The sequence below is a fragment of the Bos indicus x Bos taurus genome, chromosome 16 (assembly GCF_003369695.1).
Source record: "Bos indicus x Bos taurus breed Angus x Brahman F1 hybrid chromosome 16, Bos_hybrid_MaternalHap_v2.0, whole genome shotgun sequence".
NCBI classification, from domain to species: Eukaryota; Metazoa; Chordata; class Mammalia; order Artiodactyla; family Bovidae; genus Bos; species Bos indicus x Bos taurus.
Genome location: NC_040091.1, coordinates 74,974,792 through 74,991,919, shown reverse-complemented (window position 1 = coordinate 74,991,919; position 17,128 = coordinate 74,974,792). Strand labels below are relative to the sequence as shown.

Here is a 17,128-nt window from a genome sequence, read left to right as displayed (position 1 = left end):
TTACGCTTGATTTTTCCGGAAAAGGGACAATGATGACCACGCCAGCCCTTGATTCCTTTCCACCCTTCTGCGTAGGGTGATTAACAGTCTTTTCAGCAAGAGGGTCCCGCCGAGTCGCTGCGGTTCTTCTTCAGGTCTGCAGGCAGAGGAACCAGAGACACGCCGTGTGCCGGCGGAGGCGCTCCGACGTCTCCGCGCCCATGGGGAACCGTCTTCCGCGCCGCGCATACAGGTAACCCTCTGCAGCGCCGCGCCCCGCCCCACCGGCGCAGGAACGGCTCCCCCAGGCGCGGGGACCGCCCCTCTAGGAGCAGGGACCGCCCCCCGCTCCAAGGCCCCGCCTTGCAGCCCGCCCATTGGACCCGCTAGACCCTCAGCCCGCCCCCGACACGGCCCAGCCACGCCCCTCCGCGTTACCGCTCTGGACACCTTGTGAGTCTGGGGATTGTTGCGTCTGACAACCGAGCTGATCTCCGCCCGGCTGGGCTCAGCTTTCCCGCTGGTCTCCCCGAAAGTGACAGAGGCTTTCGTATCGCGCAAGCCCCCTCCTGGTCGCCCCGAGAGTCCCCTTTTGCTGGTGCCTCGTAGGAATGCTTTTGGTGGTCCTCGTGCTCCTGCTGCCCTCCGTCTCCGGTAGGAGCCTGCAGAGTGTGCGCGAGGGTGGGGAACCGGAGCGGCTCGCGAGGCCGGCCGACTGGAACCGAGGGTGGGAGGAGACTTGCTTTTAGTCTCTCGGGAGAGTCGTGGGGCTGCGTCCACTCCGGGGCTATAAGGAATTGGAGTAAAAAGCGTGACCAGAGCGTCCGCGGGTCGTGCTGCGTCGAGATCTAGGGGAGTAGGGACCACATAGCGCTGGAAGAGAAGTCTTGCTTGCGGTGGGCACCCAGCGGTGCGGGGTGATGGGCAAAACTGAGGCCAGGCTGGTGTTCAGTCGCTAGTCGTATCTGACTCTTTGCCAACCCATGGACTGCAGCAAACCAGGCTTCCCTGTCCTTTACCATCTCCTGGAGTTCGCTCAGACTCACGTCCATTGAATCGGTGATGCCATTCAACCATCTCGTCCTCTGCCGTCCCCCTCTTCCTGCCTTCGATCTTTCCCATCACTGCCGTCCCCCTCTTCCTGCCTTCGATCTTTCCCATCATCGGGGTCTTTTCCAACGAGTCAGTTCTCATAAAGTGACCAAATGAACCACAGAACTGCTGATCTGGTGCTGGTGGTGCAGTTTGCTCGTGAGTCCCAGGCGCCGGGGGATGTAGTTAGGCTGCTGTTGTGCCTGTGGGGAGGGTTTGCCCTATATTCTCTGGCCAGCTTGATAACTTGGGAATAGGGGTGTTTGTGCCCCTGGGGCTTGGCTGGGCTAGGGGAGCCCACACAGTGTTCCCTAGTGTGTACTTTGTAGAAGTGGCCACCCAGATGTGCCAAGTATGGGCCCAGGAAGCTACTGCTTGCTTTGTGGGGGCTGGGAAGTTCATTTGGAGGTCAGGTAAGAACAGCCCCACCCCCCTCCCACCCACCCTCCCAGTCCCTCTTTGGTGGTGGAGGCTGTAACTCAGGATCCTGGAGGCAGCAGAAGTCACCATCCCTGTGCCCCACGTGGTGATGCCATTGACGCTGGCAGCAGCAAGGCACCAACATCCAAGAGGTATAAAAAGTAATAAGGTGGCCACTGGGCAAGACCTGTGAAAGAGGCAGTGGAGGGTGAAAAGTGCCCACTTGCAGATATTGCCAGAGGCAGCACAGAAGAGAGAAACCAAAGACTTGTGTTGTAGTGCCACCTGCTGGGAAAAAAATCTTTTAATTTCTGACAGGTTGAATCATTCTCTTCCTGCCTTATTGCACCTACTTACCCTCATACTTTTTATGCATGTTAAAGTTCCAAAGAAGTAAGTTAACCATGTATAGAGGTGAATTCTAACTAATCAAAATACTGTATGTGGTGTTTTATAAAAACATTAAGCCTTTTATACCCCAGACTACCTGCTGGGGGCCTACCTGCAAAGGAAGGCAAACAGACAGAAAGTAAGAAATAGTCATGAATTGTTTATGAAGACTTGGATTCAGTATCTTTTCTTTACAACTGATAATGCATCTTCCATCCAGTTTCATCTTCCCCACCGACCAGAACATGATTTTGTAGCACATTTTCCAAGTTTGATTAAAAAAAAGGTGTGCAGTGTTATAGAATGTAGATGTTCTTGCTTACAAGCATTGTACCAGCCTTCTAAAAAGTTCATTAAAGGAGCATGGACATTAATTTCAATAAACGTTTGTCTTTCATATTCATTTTAAAAGGTAGTCTATGTAGACAGTGAGAGAAGGGGCAGGATGGTCAGGTTTCAATGAGATTTCACTTGATCAGAGACCAGTATTTTACTGAAGGTACTGCCTGGGGGAGGATCTGGTTTTGTGCACGAGTACCAGAGTAATGTTTAAATTTAGCAAGCAGGTAGAGAGTCTCTGCACAACTTTTGTAAGTGTACAGAAGGTGAACAGTTCTCTTGATACGTAGTAGAGACTGTTTCATCTTCCTGAAACTCATCTGGAAAACTAGGGAATTTTATGAATGCAGCCTGTCATATTATACAATGGCAAACATACAGCATTGCAACCCAATAATTATTATATTGTAAACTATCTAGAAAAAAACTTAGTCATAATACTATTTTTCTGAAACTAGAAATGTTTAGTTTGAAAATCCTCACAGGAGTACAGAATTCAGTATTCTGAGTGAGAGAAGAAATTTGGTAATTAAAAAGCGTGATATTGGACTCAATCATTACAGTGTTTAAACCTTGTATTCAACTGCTTGCTGAAGCATACATTCCAAACTTTATATTGTTGAAAGTGTGCCTTTCATGATGCTTGTTAATGGGAAGAAGTACTCGCTAGCTGAATGGATTAAACCATCCCATTGGCATTTCTTTTCTTTTCATATTAGAAATTCTTTCTTCATGATCTGGTTTTGAGATAGGTAGTGAAGTCAAGTACATAAACAAATGACACTTATATAATTAATTATGGACGTGCTATCAACTTGATTTCTCTCTTGGTTCCAGGAAACTCTGAATGATGTTATATATTTGTATCTATTAATAGGAATTATATTGCATTTCTAATCCAGTTTTTTCCTATTGCAAAATGACAATGTATGGCTCAGAATATTCAGTATATTTAATGTTATTAATAAAATTCAACGCTATACTGATCTTTTTGTTGTTCTTGTTCAGTCGCTAAGTCGTGTTCGACTCTTTGCAATCCCATGATCTGCAGCAAACCAAGCTTCCCTGTCCTTCACTCTCTCCCAGAGCTTGCTCAAATTTATGTCCATTGAGTCAGTAATGTTATCTAACCATCTCATTCTCTGCCCCCCTGTTCTCCTTTTGCCTTCAATCCTTCCCAGCGTCAGGGTCTTTTCCAATGAATTGGCTCTTTGCATCAGGTGGCCAAAGTTTTGGAGTTTCAGCTTTAGCACCAGTCCTTCCAGTGAATATTAGGATTGACTGGTTTGATCTCCTTTCTGTCCAAGGGACTTGCAAGAGTCTTCTCCAGCACCACAATTCCAAAGCATTAATTTTTTGGCACTCAGCCTTCTTTATGGTCCAATTCACATATCAGTACATGACTACTGGAAAAATCACAGCTTTGACTATACAGACCTTTATCAGCAAAGTGATGTCTTTACTTCTTAACATGTTGTCTAGGTTTGTCATAGCTTTCCTTCCAAGGAGCAAGCGTCTTTTGATTTCATGGCTGCAGTCACTGTCTGCAGTTATTTTGGAAATCACTGCAGAAAATAAAAGAAAATAAAAATAAAAGAAAATAAAAAATCTGTCACTGCTTCTACTTTTTCCACATCTGTTTGCCATGAAGTGATGGGACCTGATGTCATGATCTTGGCTTTTTGAATGCTGAGTTTCAAGCCAGCTTTTGCACTCTCCTCTTTCACCTTCAAGAGGCTCTTTAGTACTGATCTTTAAACACTGTTTTTAATAACTACATCCTTTTTTGTTTGTTTATTTGTTGCTTTTGTTTTGGGCAGTTGATTGAGGAGAATTCATATATTAAGACCAGAATACTGGAAATGTTGAAAACATTTTGCCAAAAGTGGATTTCAGCACGTGGTGTAGTGAAATGTTGGACAGAATGTCAAGAGAGGAACTTAGAATTTAGAAAATGATGAAAAAGGAGGATAACATTCACTTGTCTTGACTAGTCTTTCAATCTAAAGACCTAGACCCAAAGAATAAGAAAGAAAATTTCCCTCAGGGATCAAAATAGTCTATCTCCCACCTCCTTAGGTCCTATAACCTTATAGGAGAGGCCTCTGCATCCTTTTAGGACTTTAACCAATGTGTCTCCACCATATTTTACATTATTTTCTAACAGATTTATAAGATTTTCAAGAGCACAGATAATTAAAAGGAAGAGGACTTGCTGAAGTAGGAACAACACTGTTCTAGGGAAGAACCCCCCACAAAAAAAGGACAGAGGTAAAAAAAAAAAATTCTAAAAGCATAACAATATAACAGCCTTACTGTCCGGATGCATTGGATAAACAGCCCAAAGAGCCCCTGCAGGGGGCTTCTAAGGGAATGCACAATTCATTAATCAGTGAAAGAAGATTAAATTATTACTACTGGAACATCCAAGAAACCAATTCTTATTAAGGCTATTCAAAGTAATAAAATTTGATATTTCAAGGGTTTCCATTTATTTGCAAAATGCTCAATTCACTAATACAAAACACATAAAAGGAAGTCATAATTTTAAATATTTTAGCCAATATTTATTTTGATCTCTGATATCCACAAGGCTTATTTGATATTTACCTCTTGCCATAGCATGTCTCAAGCACCCAGTGTGTACAGAGTGTAACAAAAAGAAGGTATATGCTCTCTGCCCTCTAGGACCTTGCCTTCCGAGAGGAAACTGAGCCCAAAGGGATAGGTGATCATATGTTTGTCTTTCAAACTATGGAAGCAGAATCTGAGCAGAGTGCTATAGACTATGGAAGACCTCTTAGAGGAGAGGTGAATGTCAAAATAATGAGTTTAGAAAGAAGTGGGGAAGGACACATACCTATAAACATATTTTAAAACCAAAAACATTGATGCTATCTCTTCAATTTAGTGTTGAATGAAACTTTACCTTAATCCTCAACAAACCGAAAGCTCATAGATTATCATTTAAAATAAGAAGACACATCCTTTGTGACAATTATCACTTGGGTAAAAGCAATAATAGTCATTTAAAACCTTGCCAAGAATCTTTCTATTTATTCTGTACTACCTACCTGATCTGATGCCAGGCCACAGTCCCTGCCTGATGAAATAAACTACTTTATTTTCATGTTCTTATTCTCTTTATTCCTAGATGCCTGTGGTGATCCACCAAGGTTTGAAACTATGCGGCTCCGGGGTGCGCCTAAACCCAGGTATGGTCCTGGGGAACGTGTACAATATGACTGTCGCCTAGGTTTCAAGCCCATAATTCCTCTTCGTCCCAGATCTGCTGTTTGTGAGGATGACAATACATGGTCAGCTCTTGAGGAGGCCTGTACAAGTGAGTAAACTTTTTTTTATTATTGCTCTGCAGAGTTTCACACATTTTAGTGCACATATTCATCTACTGCAATAATGGTTTTCTCATGTGAATATAAGTTTTAGATGGCAATGCATTTTTTCAGGCTTAAAAAATCCCAAAAGAATAATCTTCTTGGCAATTGGTTACCTGGGTAGATACGAATCATGTTTCACCATATAATATGGAAAGAAAATAATAATTAAATAAAATAATAAGATCCCCATGGATTCAAACAAGAATTGTAGAATTTTGAATTTGATTTAAATCTATTTTTGAAATTGCTGTAAACCAACAAATTTGAATATTTTCTCTTAGGAAAATCATGTCCTAATCTGGGTGATCCAGTGAATGGTCAAGTTTACTTCGTCAATGGAAGTGTTCTGTTTGGTTCACAGGCTCACTTTGTTTGTAATCAGGGGTAAGTAAGATGCTACTTAAAGAAAATAAGGTTCAGTTCAGTTCAGTTCAGTCATTCAGTTGTGTCCGACTCTTTGCAACCCCATGAACTGCACTCGCCAGGCCTCCCTGTCCATCACCAACTCCTGGAGTTCACCCAAACCCATGTCCATCGAGTGGATGATGCCATCCAACCATTTCATCCTCTGTCGTCCCCTTCTCCTCCTGCCCTCAATCTTTCCCATCATCAGGGTCTTTTCAAATGAGTCAACTCTTCGCATCAGGTGGTGAAAGTACTGGAGTTTCAGCTTCAACATCAGTCCTTCCAATGAACACCCAGGACTGATCTCCTTTAGGATGGACTGGTTGGATCTCCTCACAGTCCAAGGAACTCTCAAGAGTCTTCTCCAACATCACAGTTCAAAAGCATCAATTCTTCTATGCTCAGCTTTCTTTATAGTCCAACTCTCACATCCATACATTTCTACTGGAAAAACCATAGCCTTGACTAGACAGACCTTTGTTGGCAAAGTAGTGTCTCTGCTTTTTAATATGCTGTCTAGGTTGGTCATAACTTTCCTTCCAAGGAGTAAGTGTCTTTTAATTTCATGGCTGCAATCACCATCTGCAGTGATTTTGGAGCCCAGAAAAATAAAGTCAGCCACTGTTTCCACTGTTTCCCCATCTATTTGCCATGAAGTGATGGGACCAGATGCCATGATCTTAGTTTTCTGAATGTTGAGCTTTAAGCCAACTTTTTCACTCTTCTCTTTCACTTTCATCAAGAGGCTTTTTAGTTCTTCTTCACTTTCTGCCATAAGGGTGGTATCATCTGCATACCTGAGGTTATTGATACTTCTCCCAGCAATTTTGATTCCAGCTTGTGGTTCTTCCAGCCCAGTGTTTCTCATGATGTACTCTGCATATAAGTTAAATAAGCAGGGTGACAATATACAGCCTTGACGTACTCCTTTTCCTATTTGGAACTAGTCTGTTGTTCCATGTCCGGTTCTAACTGTTGCTTCCTGACCTGCATACAGGTTTCTCAAGAGGCAGGTCAGGTAGGTTTTAATTGTGATCTCCTCAAATATTTTCTCATAATTTTCTTTTTCTCACTCTCTCCTGGGACCTCTGTAATTTGAATGTTGGTTTGCATAATGTTTTCCCAGAGGACTCTGAGACCGTCCTGTCTTATTTTCATTCTTCTTTATTCTCTGCTTCAGTTATTTCTCCATTCTATCTTCCTGCTCACTTACCGTCCTTTTGCCTCAGTTATTTTGCTCTTGGCTCCCTCTAGTGTACTCTGTTTCAGTTATTGCCTTGCTCATTGCTGATTGACAGTTCTTCATTTCTTCCAAGTCCGTATTGAACATTTCTTGTATCTTCTCTATCCATGCCTCCATCATATCTATCTATGCCTCCATTTTATTTCTGAGATTTGGGGTCATCTTTACTATCATTACTCTAAATGTTTTCAGGTAGACTGTGTGTTTTCTCTTCATTTGTTTGGTCTTGTGAGTTCTTACCAGACTCTTCCATGCGCTACATGTTTCTTTGTCTTTTTAGTTTGTTTCATTTACTGGGCTTGGGTCTACTTTTCACAGGCTGCAAGGATGTAGTTCCTCCTACTTGTGGTGTCTGTCTCCCACGGGTGGGGTTGCTTTCCTGGTAGGCAGTGCCAGTGCCTGTTCTGGTGGTTGGAGGTGGATCTTGTCTCTAAAGGGCAGTGCTATACTTCCAGTAGTGTATTTTGAGATGTCTGTGAACTTGGTATGGCTTTGAGCAGACTGTCTGCTAATAGGTAGGGTTCTATTCCTGTTTTGCTAATTGTTTGGCATGAAGTGTCCAGCACTGGAACTTGCTGGCCTTTGTGTCAGTCCAGGTCTTATGGTTGAGATGGAGGCCTTTTGGAGAGTTCTTGCCAATTAATATTCCATGAGGTTGTAAGTTCTCTGGTGGTCTAACATCATGGATCAGGTCTCCTATCTCAGAGTTTCAGGCCTAACCCCATTGCTGGAGCACCAAGATTCCACAAGCCATACAGCACAGAAGAGAAAGAGGAAAAAAAAAGACAGAAAAAAAGAAAAATTCAAACAAACAAATAATGGACAAAGGCCCAAGACAAATATTAAAAGCAGCACTTAACGTGTAATAACATACTATCAAACAAACTAAAAAAAAATTTTTAAAGAATGAAAATGTGAATAAAAACATGAAAAGAGCAATTAAACCATAAACAAACCCATAAATGAAAACAAAGAGTAGAAACTAGACTAGCAAAAATACAACATCAAAAACATGGGGAAAACGGTAAGATAATGAGAAAGTACTGTGAAAATGGGAAAAACATTTTAAAACATTTATTTAAAAGCAAAAAGCATTAAGTAAAGGAAAAATAAAAGCAGTAGTAAAGAACAATAAAACAATAGAAAAAAGAAGAAAGAGAAGATATTTAGAGAAAGATTGGTAGTAAGAATATTTTCCTGTCTGTGTCCATGTCACACAGAGAGCTCCAGCATGTCTTCCTACTCAGGAAGTTCTCCAAAAATTCTAGGAAGGCCTCTGGCACCTGCTGTGGGCCCTGTGGGGTCAACTCAGGTTCAGATCTGGTTTTACTCCAGCTTTTACTTGCTTACAAAGTCTACAGTTGCCCTCAAAGCCCACAGCCTTAAGCTAATTGTGGGGATTTAGTAGGCTGCTGCTGGGGCTACACAAGCGAATTCCCTTCCTCTGAGCCCCTGGTGCTCAGTTTTGGTTTTGGCCCTCTCTTTTTATAGACCGTCGTCTGGTGTGTGTTCCCCGCCCAGGCAATGGAGGCAAAAGCTGCGGCTTATTGGGGCTCACTTGCTAAGTCAGTCTGGGCAGAGGGAGCGATATGGCAGACACAGTTGGGATGTGCAAGGAAAACCTGTGGCAGCAGAGACCTGTAGGAAGTTCCTACAGCCTCAGGCAGGTCGTCTGCTCCCCCAGGGGAACTGGCCCCAGGTCGAGGGTCCCTTGGCAGCGCCAAGCCGCACAGGTACGGGCAGTGACTTTTGCCTGCTGACAGCTTGGTGGAGGCTGCAGTGGACGTCATGCCAACCTCTGGGGCAGGGGTCTGCCGTGGCACTCTGCCCCCCATCTCTGGCACATGCTTTGGTGGCAGCCAGCCTCCTTGTCCACCTCTGGGACAACAGACCGCAGCCCATCTCACCTCTGGCATTCACGGAGGCAGTGTCCTGCTGTCTGCAAGCGCACAGAGTTGGAAGGTCCCCACAGCAGTGATCTCTTAACCCTCTGGCTGGCACAGACTTTTCCCTGGAATCCCTCGTCTGTGCTGCACAGACTTTCATCACGGCCCTCAACCCCAGTCCTCTCCCTATGGCCCGATCTCCAAAGCCCAAGCCTCAACACCCAGCCACCATCTCACCACAGCAGGCACGCAAACAAATGTCTCAGACTGGGAAGTGCTGTCAGCACTGAGGTCTGTGGTGAATTCTTTCCACTTCTTTTTCCAAGCACTTGTTTGCAGGTGCTCCCTCTGAGGTTCTGAAGCTCACCCCTATCCCCGCCCATTAGGGGATTTCCTAGTGTGTGGAAACGTTCCCTCCTTCATGGCTCCTTCCCAGAGGCACAGGTCATGTCCTCATACCCTTGTCTCCTTTTTAAATTTCTTTTGCCCTACCCCGTTACATGAAAATTAGCTTGCCTTTTTGGAAGTCTGGGGTCTCTTCCAGCATTTCAGTATTCTATAGGAGTTGCTCCACATGCAGATTTATTTTGGTGTATTTGTGGGGAGGAAGATGGTCTCTATGTTTTACTTCTCAGCCATCGTGAAATCCCCCTCTTGTAGAACGATTGGTATAACTTCTCTTTTAAACATTTGGCAGAATTAAAGAGTTGAAAAGCATCAGATCCAGGACTTTTTTTTTTTAATGGAAGATTTTTGGTTACTGATTCAATCTACTCACTTGTCATATTTAATTCAAATTTTGTAATTTTTTAATGAAGTCATGGTAGATACTGTGTTTACCTGGATTTGTTCATTGTGTCTAGGCTATCATTTGTTGGCATAAAATTATTCATAGAGGTCTCATATTTTTAATTCTGTAGAACTAAGTGATAATATCCCCATTTAATTTCTGATTTGGGTAATTTAGATTTTTCTTTTTTTCTTAGTCCATCTAGCTAAGGGTTTGTCAGTGTTTTTGCTCTTTTGGAAAACCAACTTTTGATTTCACTGACGTTCTCTTCTCTATTTTACTGCTTTAATCTTTATTATTTACTTCCTTCTGGTAGTTTTGGGTTATCTTCTTTCACTAATTCCTTAAGTTGTAACATTAGGTTTCTTACTTTAATTGAAGAATAATTTACCTACAAACTAAATTACTTCAGGTACATCACATGCTGCTGCTGCTAAGTCACTTTAGTCGTATCTGACTCTGTGAGACCCCATAGATGGCAGCCCACCAGGCTTCCCCGTCCCTGGGATTCTCCAGGCAAGAACACTGGAGTGGGTTGCGATTTCCTTCTCCAATGCATGAAAGTGAAAAGTGAAAGTGAAGTCGCTCAGTCGTGTCTGACTCTTTGCGACCCCATGGACTGCAGCCCACCAGGCTCCTCCATCCATGGGGTTTTCCAGGTAAGAGTACTGGAGTGGGGTGCCATCACCTTCTCCAAGTACATCACATAGGGATTGATATTTCTGTATGTTTAAAAGTGATTACCATGATGTCTAGTTATCATCTGTCAGCATACGAGGTTATTGCACAGTTATTACTGGTTTCCTACTTTCATCCTCATAACCTCTTTCTTTCATAACTGGAAATTTGTGCCTCCTAATCTCACTCACCTAATTCATTTCTCCCTCCACTCCCTCCCTCCGGCAACCACTTTTTTGTTCTCTGTGGCTGGAGTATGTTTGTGTTTTGTTGTTTCTCGTTTGCTTTGTGTTTAATTGCACTTATAGATGAAATCATGCAATATTAATGTTTCATTTTTTCACTTGGCATAATATTCTCTAGGCCCATCCCATGTTGTTGCTAATGGCAAGATTTCCCTGTTTTTATGGCTGAGCTATAGTCCATTGTGTTTGTTTATCCCTATGTTCTTAATCCCTTTAGTCTCCTGAAGGGCATATAGTTAGCTACTGTATCATCTCTACTTTACACAGCAATGAATGTAGGGCTGCTGGGAAAAGTTGAAGGCAAGACGAGAAGGGAGCGGCAGGGGATGAGAGGGTTGGATGGCATCACTGACTCAGTGGACATGAATTTGAGCAAACTCCAGGAGAGAGTAAAGAAGAGGGGAGCCTGACATGCTGCAGTCCATGCGGGTCGCAAAGAGTAGGACATGACTTAGCGATGGAACAACTTTTCAACTCCAGAATTTCCTTTTGGCTTCTTTCTAGTTTTTCTGTCTCCTGTTTGAGATTTCCATGTTTTACATGGCTTTTCTTGATTTTCTAGATTTCTTCCTTTAGTTTTTTAAGCATCATTAAGGCAGTCATTTTTTTCCATCAAATTTTATTGGGGGCTCAGGACCTTGGGGTTTTGGCAAGAGACCTCCCTGCTGGCAAAGAGGCACCAAGGTATGGGAATCATTTAATGTTCTTCTGGAGGCACAGGTTGTTGGTGTGGACACATTTCTTCTTGTGGCAGTTGGCAGCATTGAGATGGAAGTGAGCAAATACTTGTGAGAGATGGTTTACTAACAGTGTGTTTGGGGGCAAACTTGTGGAAGGAAGGCTTAGTGATGCCACCCCACAGGCAAAGCGCGAAGTGTGAGTTGACTCCTTTCTTGAATTTGTGGTCTGAGAGTGTGTGGTCAACCTCCAGCTATATGCCCCCAAAATTCAAAACTGTTAGGCAAACAGGACGTCTCCCTTTTCTTGGGTTTTAGCTTTGATATTCTCAATGGTGACATTGAACTTGACCCTGAGAGTGATGTTGTTACTTGCAGGGCGTTCATAAAGATCTGCAGCTCTATGTCTTCCACTTAGCCCCCTCATTGAAGAAAAATCAGACAGCAGAACTGGCATTAATTGATTTACCACTGCAAATGCCTTCATAAGACAGTTATTTTAAAGTCTTTGTCTAGTTCATCTGCCATCAGTTCTTTTTTTTTAAATTTTATTTTATTTTTAAACTTTACATAATTGTATTAGTTTTGCCAAATATCAAAATGATTCCACCACAGGTATACATGTGTTCCCCATCCTGAACCCTCCTCCCTCCTTCCTCCCCATACCATCCCTCTGGGTCGTCCCAGTGCACTAGCCCCAAGCATCAGTATCGTGCATCGAACCTGGACTGGCCACTCGTTTCTTACATGATATTTTACATGTTTCAATGCCATTCTCCCAAATCTTCCCACCCTCTCCCTCTCCCACAGAGTCCATAAGACTGTTCTATACATCAGTGTCTCTTTTGCTGTCTCGTACACAGGGTTATTGTTACCATCTTTCTAAATTCCATATATATGCGTTAGTATACTGTATTGGTGTTTTTCCTTCTGGCTTACTTCACTCTGTATAATAGGCTCCAGTTTCACCCACCTCATTAGAACTGATTCAAATGTATTCTTTTTAATGGCTAATACTCCATTGTGTATATGTACCATAGCTTTCTTATCCATTCATCTGCTGATGGACATCTAGGTTGCTTCCATGTCCTGGCTATTATAAACAGTGCTGCGATGAACACTGGGGTACATGTGTCTCTTTCCCTTCTGGTTTCCTCAGTGTGTATGCCCAGCAGTGGGATTGCTGGATCATAAGGCAGTTCTATTTCCAGTTTTTTAAGGAATCTCCACACTGTTCTCCAGAGTGGCTGGACTAGTTTGCATTCCCATCAACAGTATAAGAGGGTTCCCTTTTCTCCACATCCTCTCCAGCATTTATTGCTTGTAGACTTTTGGATCGCAGCCATTCTGACTGGTGTGAAATGGTACCTCATAGTGGTTTTGATTTGCATTTCTCTGATAATGAGTGATGTTGAGCATCTTTTCATGTGTTTGTTAGCCCTCTGTATGTCTTCTTTGGAGAAATGTCTATTTAGTTCTTTGGCCCATTTTTTGATTGGGTCATTTATTTTTCTGGAGTTGAGCTGCAGGAGTTGCTTGTATATTTTTGAGATTAGTTGTTTGTCAGTTGCTTCATTTGCTATTATTTTCTCCCATTCTGAAGGCTGTCTTTTCACCTTACTAATAGTTTCCTTTGATGTGCAGAAGCTTTTAAGGTTAATCAGGTCCCATTTGTTTATTTTTGCTTTTATTTCCAATATTCTGGGAGATGGGTCATAGAGGATCCTGCTGTGATGTATGTCAGAGAGTGTTTTGCCTATGTTCTCCTCTAGGAGTTTTATAGTTTCTGGTCTTACGTTTAGATCTTTAATCCATTTTGAGTTTATTTTTGTGTATGGTGTTAGAAAGTGTTCTAGTTTCATTCTTTTACAAGTGGTTGACCAGATTTCCCAGCACCACTTGTTAAAGAGATTGTCTTTAATCCATTGTATATTCTTGCCTCCTTTGTCAAAGATAAGGTGTCCATATGTGTGTGGATTTATCTCTGGGCTTTCTATTTTGTTCCATTGATCTATATTTTTGTCTTTGTGCCAGTATCATACTGTCTTGATAACTGTGGCTTTGTAGTAGAGCCTGAAGTCAGGTAGGTTGATTCCTCCAGTTCCATTCTTCTTTCTCAAGATCGCTTTGGCTATTTGAGGTTTTTTGTATTTCCATACAAATTGTGAAATTATTTGTTCTAGCTCTGTGAAGAATACTGTTGGTAGCTTGATAGGGATTGCATTGAATCTATAAATTGCTTTGGGTAGTATACTCATTTTCACTATATTGAGTCTTCCAATCCATGAACATGGTATATTTCTCCATCTATTAGTGTCCTCTTTGATTTCTTTCACCAGTGTTTTATAGTTTTCTATATATAGGTCTTTAGTTTCTTTAGGTAGATATATTCCTAAGTATTTTATTCTTTCCGTTGCAATGGTGAATGGAATTGTTTCTTTAATTTCTCTTTCTGTTTTCTCATTATTAGTGTATAGGAATGCAAGGGATTTCTGTGTGTTGATTTTATATCCTGCAACTTTACTATAGTCATTGATTATTTCTAGTAATTTTCTGGTGGAGTCTTTAGGGTTTTCTATGTAGAGGATCATGTCATCTGCAAACAGTGAGAGTTTTACTTCTTCTTTTCCAATTTGGATTCCTTTTATTTCTTTTTCTGCTCTGATTGCTGTGGCCAAGACTTCCAAAACTATGTTGAATAGTAATGGTGAAAGTGGGCACCCTTGTCTTGTTCCTGACTTTAGAGGAAATACTTTCAATTTTTCACCATTGAGGATAATGTTTGCTGTGGGTTTGTCATATATAGCTTTTATTATGTTGAGGTATGTTCCTTCTATTCCTGCTTTCTGGAGAGTTTTTATCATAAATGGATGTTGAATTTTGTCAAAGGCTTTCTCTGCATCTATTGAGATAATCATATGGTTTTTATTTTTCAATTTGTTAATGTGGTGTATTACATTGATTGATTTGCGGATATTGAAGAATCCTTGCATCCCTGGGATAAAGCCCACTTGGTCATGGTGTATGATCTTTTTAATGTGTTGTTGGATTCTGATTGCTAGAATTTTGTTAAGGATTTTTGCATCTATGTTCATCAGTGATATTGGCCTGTAGTTTTCTTTTTTTGTGGGGTCTTTGTCAGGTTTTGGTATTAGGGTGATGGTGGCCTCATAGAATGAGTTTGGAAGTTTACCTTCCTCTGCAATTTTTTGGAAGAGTTTGAGCAGGATAGGTGTTAGCTCTTCTCCAAATTTTTGGTAGAATTCAGCTGTGAAGCCATCTGGACCTGGGCTTTTGTTTGCTGGAAGATTTTTGATTACAGTTTCAATTTCCATGCTTGTGATGGGTCTGTTAAGATTTTCTATTTCTTCCTGGTCCAGTTTTGGAAAGTTGTACTTTTCTAAGAATTTGTCCATTTCTTCCACGTTGTCCATTTTATTGGCATGTAATTGTTGATAGTAGTCTCTTATGATCCTTTGTATTTCTGTGTTGTCTGTTGTGATCTCTCCATTTTCGTTTCTAATTTTATTGATTTGATTTTTCTCCCTTTGTTTCTTGATGAGTCTGGCTAATGGTTTGTCAATTTTATTTATCCTTTCAAAGAACCAGCTTTTGGTTTTGTTGATTTTTGCTCTGGTCTCTTTTGTTTCTTTTGCATTTACTTCTGCTTTAATTTTTAAAATTTCTTTCCTTCTACTAACCCTGGGGTTCTTCATTTCTTCCTTTTCTAGTTGCTTTAGGTGTAGAGTTAGGTTATTTATTTGACTTTTTCTTGTTTCTTGAGGTGTGCCTGTATTGCTATGAACTTTCCCCTTAGGACTGCTTTCACCGTGTCCCACGGGTGGGTTGTTGTGTTTTCATTTTCATTTGTTTCTATGCAAATTTTGATTTCTTTTTTGATTTCTTCTGTGATTTGTTGGTTATTCAGCAGTGTGTTGTTCAGCCTCCATATGTTGGAATTTTTAATAGTTTTTCTCCTGTAATTGAGATCTAATCTTACTGCATTGTGGTCAGAAAAGATGCTTGGAATGATTTCTATTTTTTTGAATTTACCAAGGCTAGCTTTATGGCCCAGGATGTGATCTATCCTGGAGAAGGTTCCATGTGTGCTTGAGAAAAAGGTGAAATTCCTTGTTTTGGGATGAAATGTCCTATAGGTATCAATTAGGTCTAACTGGTCTATTGTATCGTTTAAAGTTTGTGTTTCCTTGTTAATTTTCTGTTTAGTTGATCTATCCATAGGTGTGAGTGGGGTATTAAAGTCTCCCACTATTATTGTGTTATTGTTAATTTCTCCTTTCATACTTGTTAGCATTTGTCTTACATACTGCAGTGCTCCCGTGTTGGGTGCATATATATTTATAATTGTTATATCTTCTTCTTGGATTGATCCTTTGATCATTATGTAGTGACCTTCTTTGTCTCTTTTCACAGCCTTTGTTTTAAAGTCTATTTTATCTGATATGAGTATTGCTACTCCTGCTTTCTTTTGGTCCCTATTTGCATGGAAAATCTTTTTCCAGCCCTTCACTTTCAGTCTGTATGTGTCCCCTGTTTTGAGGTGGGTCTCTTGTAGACAACATATGTAGGGGTCTTGTTTTTGTATCCATTCAGCCAGTCTTTGTCTTTTGGTTGGGGCATTCAACCCATTTACATTTAAGGTAATTACTGATAAGTATGTTCCCGTTGCCATTTACTTTATTGTTTTGGGTTCGAGTTTATACACCGTTTTTGTGTTTCCTGTCTAGAGAATATCCTTTAGTATTTGTTGGAGAGCTGGTTTGGTGGTGCAGAATTCTCTCAGCTTTTGCTTGTCTGAAAAGCTTTTGATTTCTCCTTCATACTTGAATGAGATCCTTGCTGGGTACAATAATCTGGGCTGTAGGTTATTTTCTTTCATCATTTTAAGTATGTCTTGCCATTCCCTCCTGGCTTGAAGAGTTTCTATTGAAAGATCAGCTGTTATCCTTATGGGAATTCCCTTGTGTGTTATTTGTTGTTTTTCCCTTGCTGCTTTTAATATTTGTTCTTTGTGTTTGATCTTTGTTCATTTGATTAATATGTGTCTTGGGGTGTTTCACCTTGGGTTTATCCTGTTTGGGACTCTCTGGGTTTCTTGGACTTGGGTGATTATTTCCTTCCCCATTTTAGGGAAGTTTTCAACTATTATCTCCTCAAGTATTTTCTCATGGTCTTTCTTTTTGTCTTCTTCTTCTGGAACCCCTATGATTCAAATGTTGTAGTGTTTAATATTGTTCTGGAGGTCTCTGAGATTGTCCTCATTTCTTTTAATTCGTTTTTCTTTTATCCTCTCTGATTCATTTATTTCTACCATTCTATCTTCTAATTCACTAATCCTATCTTCTGCCTCTGTTATTCTACTATTTGTTGCCTCCAGAGTGTTTTTAATTTCATTTATTGCATTATTCATTATATATTGATTCTTTTTTATTTCTTCTAGGTCCTTGTTAAACCTTTCTTGCATCTTCTCAATCCTTGTCTCCAGGCTATTTATCTGTGATTCCATTTTGATTTCAAGATTTTGGATCAATTTCACTATCATTATTCGGAATTCTTTATCAGGTA

The 17,128-nt window shown here is 41.1% G+C and overlaps 1 protein-coding gene across 1 annotated transcript in view; it reads left to right on the top strand.

Moving 5' to 3' along the window:
* The first annotated feature begins 446 nt into the window (after nucleotides 1-446).
* Nucleotides 447-17,128, top strand: part of LOC113906940 (membrane cofactor protein-like) — a 54,259-nt gene continuing 37,577 nt past the window's right edge. The window contains exons 1-3 of the mRNA XM_027565760.1: nucleotides 447-633; nucleotides 5,375-5,563; nucleotides 5,900-6,002. Coding sequence (XP_027421561.1) covers nucleotides 591-633; nucleotides 5,375-5,563; nucleotides 5,900-6,002 — 335 coding nt within the window. The 5' untranslated portion in view covers nucleotides 447-590. The remainder of the gene's footprint in view (nucleotides 634-5,374; nucleotides 5,564-5,899; nucleotides 6,003-17,128) is intronic.